The sequence below is a fragment of the Petromyzon marinus genome, unplaced genomic scaffold (genome assembly GCF_048934315.1).
Source record: "Petromyzon marinus isolate PM22_M1 ecotype Great Lakes invasive population unplaced genomic scaffold, UKy_Petmar_22M1.pri1.0 PM_Scaffold_3, whole genome shotgun sequence".
Classification (NCBI taxonomy): Eukaryota; Metazoa; Chordata; class Hyperoartia; order Petromyzontiformes; family Petromyzontidae; genus Petromyzon; species Petromyzon marinus.
This window is the reverse complement of record NW_027423279.1, coordinates 170,098-179,201: the sequence shown is the minus strand read 5'-3', so window position 1 is coordinate 179,201 and position 9,104 is coordinate 170,098. Positions and strand designations below refer to the sequence as shown.

Genomic DNA, 9,104 nt, shown 5'->3' with positions numbered 1-9,104 from the left:
TCTAGAGCAGACCAAATAGGAGACTCAAAAGTAGGTGGCTTCCGCGCCACCCGGATATGACGTCACAGGCCGGTCCCGGCTGCTTTCACAATGTCACGGATGCGCTCCTGGAAAACCCCGTCCTCGCAAATCGGATACCTTTAATTCTCCCATAAATGGCAGAAACAGTAGACGCGTCGCTTGCCCGTGTGTATTTTTCCTCCTTATCAGCCACATTCAACAGGGTTTAACCGGTACAAAATTCACCAACGCACTTAATAATTATACAAAAGCTCGCTGCGCCAAAATGACACTGGAAACTGGACCATGTCCAAACGTGCTCGGAGTCTTGTCGGAAGACGCGCCGTAATTCAAGTTTCTGCGTCCTAAACCTATGCAGGTGAAGAAATGCTGTTGTCTTTCCTCCCCCCCCCCCCCACATAAAGCGGTAGCCATCTTAACGCGCAGCCACCAGGCTCGGGACAGCCGCGCCGCGCTAAGCCCCCACTTGCTCACCACACGTTGCAGTCCACCTTGATTGTATCCCCCTTGCCATAGACAATGCCACGGTGCCGGCACGGGCAATCCTCCGGCGGGATACAGTTGCCGTTGTCGTCTGGGATGAGTCCATCCCCGCATGGGCAGTCCGATTCGCACGGCGGCTAAGACGGAGGCCGAGAAGTGGGGCAAACAACAGAGGAAGAGTAAGAAGCCGGGGATTCGCCTTTCGCTCCGAGCCATCCATCGCGCAATGCCTGTGCTACTAGTCTGGCCAAGAGGGCATCGAAGAAGGTCGCTTTTTCCTCTCCATGTTAAAGTCCGTCTTTAACGCCGAGCAATTATCACTGTCGCACGAAGCACACTTTTCGGCTAAGGTTTTCCCCTGCTGCTGTCGTGGCTGTAGTGGAGTGCCCAGTGACTGCCTCACTGCTGCAGCAGAGAGAATTCGGAGTGAATCAGTTGTCACGGGGGGCGATCGATGCTCCAGCACTCACCGATTCACTCCAGTCAGCTCCTGATTGCTCATCGGCAGTCAGTCGCCTGCTGGTCGCTCTTCTATCGCTACTACTACCATGGTTACTCGTTCCCGTGAGCTTCACTCGCCCGTGTTGAGGACTCTATCTCTACTGGACACTAACCGTTTCGTCCCGTCCATACTGTGTTCAACCACCACCATCACACAGGTCAAAAAGCTTGTGCCCTGAAGCATACGATTATCACTGTTGCTAAGCACAGACCAAATAGCTTAAAAGCCAGTAAAGGACATTTGCTAAAGTCTGAATTCATATCCCACGGTTTAATACTTTATGTCCCCATGCTCAATGCATGACATGGGCAAAGGACAAAGCTACCCGAGTGGCATGGAACAGGTAGTAAGCCACTTTGGTCTGCGCTCTTTCTAAAGAAGAGTAGCAAAGCGACGCTAACTTTCTCCTCTTAAGCCCTCTTGTCGTGGCCAGCAGCCCTCAGACATTGGCTATTTAACTGCTGAATCATATCGCTGATGCTGCTACTGCTGCTGCTGCGATCATACAAGAGAGCATAGAACAGAACCCTCTGAGTGGTGGGTGAAAGCCAACCCCGTGGGCTGTGTCTAAGGGGGGGTCGAGTGTACTCACGCAGGGCAAGTTGATGGTCTGGCAGGTCCTCTCGCAGGCCTTCGCGTGGCTCCTGCCTCTCAGGGCGCTGCCATCGACCAGGAGTTGGAGGGCATTTTCGACCTCTGCCCAATGACATTTCACCATGGAGGACGTCAAATACAAAATATCCCGTGCCGCCATTCGCGAAAAGAGTAGCAGGCCAATGCGCACGCTGGGCACGTCAAAAACACAAATTTGCCAATTTCGAACACAAAAAAATTGACCGCAAATTACTCGATTAGAATCACAACGACAACAGCCGCTATTTGCCACTAAGTGGCGGTGACATCACCATGGCGCTTGTGCCAGGCTATGTGCACGTTAAGGCCATCATGTGAGGTGTGTTGAACGCTACCCGCCGGCAGGAGGCCATGGGACAGACCCTCCTGGCACCATGAGAAACGGTGCGATTGCCAAAGGTGTTCGTGATTTAATTCTGTTCGTTGAGATGGGCCGAGGTTGCCCGGGAGGGAGGTAATTCTACTGTTGAGCGGTGCGAGGGAAGAAGCGGACAGAGAAGTGGACGTGACCTGCAGTGTGGTGAGTGGGTGGGTGGCTGAGTTGGGTGGTGAGTGTGGGGAGAGCGGCAGTGTGGCGGTTAGCGTGCTGCGCTATGGACCCGGCGCCCCGAGTTTGATTCCCGCTCACAACCAATAACGCTGGTGAATATCTGAATCGGTCCTGGGCCTCTCCTAGGTCGACTCAGCTGTGCTGGCCTTGCTGACAGTACTTACCCAACAACAGCACATTAAGGCTATGTGGGGGGTCTTTTTTGTCTTTGAATTAGTAAGCGAGCGAACGAGTTGGTTGAGTGAGTGGGTGAGAAAGTTAGCAAGTGAGCGAGTGAGTTGTGAGCCGTGGTGGTGGTGGTGGTTGATGCGGTCTGTGAGGGCAGGCAAACTTACGGAGGGGGCTTTCACGTCGCATTCTTCCGCCTGCGGTCACGCGGGGATACAGAGAGCGCCAGACATTGGTGAGAACCTCGCGTGGTGGCAGTGTGGTCAATGGTATCGTTTGTGGTGTTGGTGGTGGGGGGGGGGGATTGGCGCTGCAGGACTCACCGAGCATGGTGATGGGGTTTTCGCACCTGAGAACTCCGTACTCGCAAGCACTGCCAAGGAGACACATCAACATGGCGTGGTTAAAGCTCTCATGTGTACTAATTCACCCCTCCGCACCCCCCCCCCCTCCCCTCCCTGGGAAAGTGACATGGCCCGGCTAGAAAAAAAAAGCCAGAAATCGATTATTTAAATTGTTGGTAAGGACAATCCTTAGAGCAAGCCAAGGCACGTGCAAATGGCGCGGCGATGTCGCGTCATTTGCACGTGTTATTTATTGAATGTCACGCCGCCACAAAGGCATCATTTGCCCAGGCCCCTGGCCCTGCTTGGCAGATGTTTCAGCTATAGCTCGGCACTTGCTAACGGCCAGTGGAGGGAAAAAAATCCCACCTATACCGCGAAAGGTCACTCTGCTCTGGCTCGGCTCAGATGCGGCAGTGGAAAAGGCCCATGAAGGCAACCATTCATACCAGGCTAGATCGCCGACCCAGTAGAATTTCCCAGGCGGGACAATGTCGTGACCTGTGTAGCATGGGCACTCGATGCCCGGAACACACTCTCCCTCGTGGTTCATGAAAGTCCCCTCTGCACACACGCAGACTGTGGGTTACAGAGAGAGGGAGAAGGTCAGAGGAGGAGGGCCAGAGAGCGGTGCTAATGTAGAGGCTCAGTTTCAGTTTCTTTATTTTGGTATAGCCCTGTGAGCCATTCGGCTCTTGAATCGGGTGCAACCACAACAAACAAAAAAAAAACACGAACAAGAAAAACATCTTAAAGTGACTATGTGTGAATGTGCAAACAGAAAATCCATGAAAAAAACAGCAAAAATATTCCTGAGAAAAGCACCGTACACCAATCCTGTGTGCAAAAAAATCCCAGTGGGATGCAAGTCAAACAACAACAACAACCACAAGACAACTTAGATTAAGGCCATCAGTCTAACTCCGTACTACAACAAAAACAAACATGTCCAAACCCAAAAACTTTTCGAAATCACTAAAAATAAAGCCATAATTGCAACGTAACAGTGATCATAGGGACTGTGACCGGATTTTTACAATAAACTACATAAATAACATGTAACACCAAATCCTAGAGCCATAGCTGGCTGCATGAGTTACTCCACAACAACAGAAGCATCAGTCGGAGTATCAAATTTTTCAATGCACCTTTAAGATCAGCACGCTAAATCAAAATACAGATAATACTTTGCTGCGTCATTGGGAGCAAAAACATTTTATTTCATTTTACGCCAATGAATAGCAGTGGCAGCTAGGGGTGTACAACTCCTCTAGAGCAGTTTTGAGAGAAGATCTCATTGGTAGCGATTCAAGTTGCAGTTTATTGGCAATAGCATTCCAGACCCTGGGGGCATCAATAGCAAAGGCCCTTCCCTCCAGTTTTTGTACGGCAATAGGGAATTTGAAGCTGGTATATGAGCGAAGACCTGAGGTCAAATTTGTTCTTTGAAACAGAGAGGAGATCCAGAAGCTAGTCTGCGGATTTTTTTGTAAGTACATCGTGAATAATTAAGATCTGGTGCACAAGCCGTCGAACATTAAGAGATGTTACGTTTGACCCAATGTAGATATCACAGTGGTGAGACCTATATGGACAGTTCAATGTAAATCTTAAGGCCGAGTGACAAATTGAGTCAAGCTTCTTCAGTACAGTACTTGGGGCTGATTTATACACGATGTCACAGTAGTCAAGTAGAGGCAGTATGGTAGCGTTTATCAATTCCAAACGGAACATTGGGGGGAAGCAGTGCTTGTGTCGATACAGAAAATCTAATTTTAAACAATGGAGCGAGTTTGTGAAATCTGACCCACGGCAACCACCCCCCCCCCCTCCCTCTGGCCCACCCAACTACCCAGCAGTGTCAATGAGTTAAGTCTGTCGGGCAGGTTACAAAGCAGTGGGTAAACGAGCATAATCGTAATAATATGAATGTGATGATAATATAGGACCCTGCCTAATATAGGACCTTGGTTCTGGCTCCTTGTTGCTGGAGGTTGGAGGCGGGGGTGTCTTGTCCTTTGATCCAGTTGGTTCTTGAGGAGGAGGGCCACTCTCTTCAGGAGCTGGCTTTGTTGGCTTTTCCTCAACGGGGGTTTCGGTGTCACTATGAAAGAAAAGCAAGGGATGGATGTTGACAGAATGAAGATTGCTCATGCATTCTCAATAACTCCTTGTAAAATGTTGTAAACAACCTTCAGACGATACTTTTAATCTGCATCTCAAATGAGTTACTGGGAAGTGTTCCAAAATAATGTACAGCTTTGCCAATCCACTGTTCAATTAAAGCCTCCCCACGTTGTCTGGGTTTGTGGGATTGTTTGACAGCGCTTCATCATTTTCTTTAGTGTGAATGTGGGAATCATGGATGGGGAAGCATGGAAGTACAGCACAATAAAGGATTCTGGCATTCTGCCCTCTGTATTCCACATTGTAAATATTCAGCCTTATGACATCGATTATGCAGGTAGTCACCCATCTAAAATCATCCATGCGTCACCATGTTTAGTTTCTAGCATCTAACGAATTCAGTCACATTCTGTGTGATTTGAACCTAAGCACTATACATCCTGTATATATACTCTGACAAAATGAACACACCTGGCCCTTCTGCGGGCGATGGTCCTGGCTCCTTGTTGCTAGAGGTTGGAGGTTGGGGTGACTTCTCCTTCGATGGAGTTGGTTCTGGAGGAGGAGGTCCACTTTCTTCTGATGCTGCCGTTGTTGGCTTTTCCTCAACCGGGGGTTTCGGTGTTACTTTGAAAGAAGAGAAAGGGATAGATCTTGAAAGAATGTACATTTAAAAGACGTGGGAGCATGGACGTACAGCACAAAAAATGAGTTTAGCATTCAGACCTCTGCAGCCTAAAACTTTCAGTTTATAAATCATGTTAACTGCCGTGGTCACTCATTCATACCATCCAGTTACAATCATACTTCGTCTCTGAGATCTAAAAATGTAGTCGCATTTTGCGTGATTTGATTATGAGTATTATACATCCTGTGTATATATATATTCTTAGAGCATGGACACACCTGACCCTTCTGGGTTTGAGGGACCTGGCTCCTTGATGCCAGAGGTTGGAGGTGTGGGTATCTTGTCCATCGATGCAGTTGGTTCTGGGGGAACAGTGCAAACCTCACTGATTGGCTGTGCCAGGTGGTGGTGCATTGAAATACACATTTACCTGATCTAAAAAAAAACTCAATTATGAATGATGGCATTTAATATATTATCCATGTGATTTTGCAACTAATTCCAGAATGGTATCTGGGCTTGCTTTAGATGGAGTTGGTGCAGGGGGTCCACCTGCTCTGGAACAGCAGAATCTGACCTTGTAGTTGTAACATGGCAAATAGTCCTGATCGTTATTAGAGCATTTCAAGCCTGTGCTCTGGTCACAAGTGATCGTCTGGCCTAATTCCTCCCATGGGGTATTCGGGAATCTTTCTGCTTTGCAGTAAAATTTTTCCACTGATGAGTCAGGCAGACAGACCTCTCTCCCCGAGTCTATAATCTTTTGGTAGGATTCCTCATCTCCGCCATTTTCTTCATCAGGATATTGATCATCGTACCAGTCAGACCAGCCTAAAGCACAATCTTCTGTAAACATAGAACATTAATCAGTGATGAAATTCAAACAGATTATGGAAAATATTTAAACCATATGTATGCATTAAAACAGGCCTCAAGACTATCTTACCACACTCCAATCCTTACCTTGTTTGGTGGGTGTTTCATTTGGTTTTGTAGCCTCAATTGGTTGCTGTGTTGCAGGAACAATCAATTCTGCAAAAAATATAAGTGAATTATGGTGTGTATCGCGTAAAATAATACACATAATCATCATCACTGAATATTACATCTCCCAAAATAATGTTTGTTAGGACAGGTAAGCAGTTATGAGTTTCTATTGATTGCATTGAAGTGGACCCATCCAAATGTTGGGTTTACAAATTGAACTGGATGCTGCATCATTTGACCAAATGGCTGCCTTTTTACAACATTCGATTTTGTTAAAAACGTTCTAAACATTGACTCATAGAGACGCATGGAATGGGGGAATAATAACTTCAGAAAATTAGTATCTGGAGCACTGTTAACATCAGCAATTGGGAAATTAGCCAGGTGTAGTGTGTGTATTAAATACGTGTATACCTGTAGCATGATGTTTATCTATGTAGTTTGCATACACGGGCAATGTATTTTACTTGAATTTGTTTACTTTTCAAACGTCTATTATTTTAACGTGGATTATAACCTATCATGTGAAGTCACAAAACGTGTTTAATCTAATTTAAAGTGTTTTTGATCTCACGTGTTTCGAATATATTCACAAGTCAAATATTAGAAAAACTGCCCAAGCATTATGCTTATTTCCCAAAGTATCGGTTTTCAATGTTGAGTAAAAGCTGTCTTTGATCTCAATAAAGGTACAATACTTCTGATTGGTGGAATGTTTACAAGGTGAAGGACGGTCATGTTACTGACGTGATTTATTTTAACTAGAAGATAATTGATGTTGTTCATGTTCCCATTGTCATAGTTACCTTCACCGATAGTGATGATCTCTTTAGGCACTGGTGGGGACTTTGGTTTCCTTTTCGTTGTTTCCGGAGCAGCTGCTGTTGGTGGTTTCTCAGGGGCCCCTTTGGTTGGGGCCTGAGTAATGGGTGGTGGAGGGGGGGCACCTGATTTGGAGCAGCAGAATATGACCTTGTAGTTGTAACATATAAACATGCCTTGATCGTCATGAGAGCATTTCAGGCCTGTGTTCTTGTCACATGTGATCGTCTGGCCCAATTCCTGCCATGGGGTATTAGGGAATCTCTCTGCTTTGCAGTCATTTTTTTCCACTGATGAGCCAGGCAAACAAACCACTTTCCCTGAGGCTATGACCTTCTCGTATGATTCATCATCTCCACCATTTTCTTCATCAGGATATTGATCATCGTACCACTCAGACCAGCCTGTAGCACAGTCTTCTTCTGCAAAGATACATTCTCAATCAGTCTTCAAACAGTTACAATGTATATATGAACTCCATTTCTCTAAGATAATGTTCTGACAGCTATAAAATGCATCATACCTATGAATGCGCCATTGGTAGGAGTGTACAGCGAAATATGTATTTACGTACAGCAAGGATACAGTGAGCCTCTTAATCATGAAAGGACTGTACATAGAGCTGCCGAATTTTCGTTGAGTATCAACCCGAAAGATTGATGAGCTGCAATACCCCTTCTGTTAGCACCACCTTATTTTACGAAGATACGGTCGATCAATAACTCTGACACAGAGTGACCTACTGCTTCGTAAGTTCCTCCTATTCTGCTACCAACCCAGCCTAGAGTCTGTGAGTCATACCCTCTTCCAGTAAATGAGCCAAGGTTGGGACCAGCACACTGTAAAGTAGTACAAAAGCCCAAATTAAAATGCTTCAGGACACTAGCATAGTCTTTTTGCAACCGGGAATGTCCCGGCACAACCAGAACAACTGGTTGCTTTGACTGAACATGTGTTAAACTGATATGATTGTATGTTATATATTATCCACATGGAGTTGAGGTTGATGGTTCTGGCTCCTTGCTGCTGGAGGTTGGAGGTGGGGGTGTCTTGTCCTTCGATCCAGTTGGCTCTGGAGGAGGAGCGCCACTCTCTTCAGGAGCTGGCTTTGTTGGCTTTTCCTCAACCGGGGGTTTGGGTGTCACTTTGAAAGAAAAGCAAGGGATGGATGATGACAGAATGTAGATTGTTTAGACGTGGGAGCATGGATATACAGAACAATAAAGGTGCGTGGCATTCTGCCCTCTGCAGCCACATTGTTAAACATTAGCCTATGATATCTGTTACACAAGTAGTCACCCATCCCAACCTCATCCAGGTGCAAGTCTAATTCGATTAAAAGATCTAACATATTAAGTCGCATTGTGTAATCTGATCCTAAGTATTATACAGCCATTATATTTATATATAATCTTGCAAAATGAACACACCTGGCCCTTCTGGGGGTGATGGTTCTGGCTCCTTGTTGCTGGAGGTTGGAGGTGGGGGTGGCTTGTCCTTCGATGCAGTTGGTTCTTGAGGAGGAGGGCCACTCTTATCAGGAGCTGGCTTTGTTGGCTTTTCTTCAACCGGGGGTTTCGGTGTCACTTGGAAAGAAAAGCAAGGGATGGATGTTGATAGAATGAAGATTGCGCATGCATTCCCAATTACCCCTTGCAAATAGTTGTAAACAACCTTCAGACGATACTTTTAATCTGCATTTCAAATGAACTACTTGAAAGTGTTCCAAAATAATGTACAGTTTTTTCCAATCCGCTGTTCAATTAAAGCCTCCCACGCTGTCTGGGTTCGTGGGGTTATTTAACCATGCTTCATCATTCTCGTTAGTGCGAGTGTGGG

General features: G+C 46.3%; 1 protein-coding gene across 5 annotated transcripts; it reads right to left on the bottom strand.

Moving 5' to 3' along the window:
• Positions 1-434: 434 nt before the first annotated feature.
• Positions 435-8,200, bottom strand: LOC142923129 (mucin-6-like). 5 transcript variants are annotated; one of them, XM_076064068.1, is made up of 9 exons: positions 7,250-8,200; positions 6,420-6,488; positions 5,300-6,302; positions 4,668-4,805; positions 3,151-3,280; positions 2,681-2,730; positions 2,525-2,554; positions 1,599-1,702; positions 435-641 (listed from the first exon to the last, which is right to left on the bottom strand). In XM_076064068.1, exons 3-9 carry the CDS (start codon positions 5,496-5,498, stop codon positions 492-494), a joined length of 801 nt encoding a protein of 266 aa, XP_075920183.1. In that variant the 5' UTR covers positions 5,499-6,302; positions 6,420-6,488; positions 7,250-8,200; the 3' UTR covers positions 435-491. The 5 variants fall into 5 exon arrangements, with proteins under 5 accessions (XP_075920183.1, XP_075920185.1, XP_075920184.1 ...); XM_076064070.1 differs by having other exon boundaries at positions 3,151-4,805; XM_076064069.1 differs by lacking the exon at positions 7,250-8,200 and having other exon boundaries at positions 6,420-6,630.
• Positions 8,201-9,104: the final 904 nt, after the last annotated feature.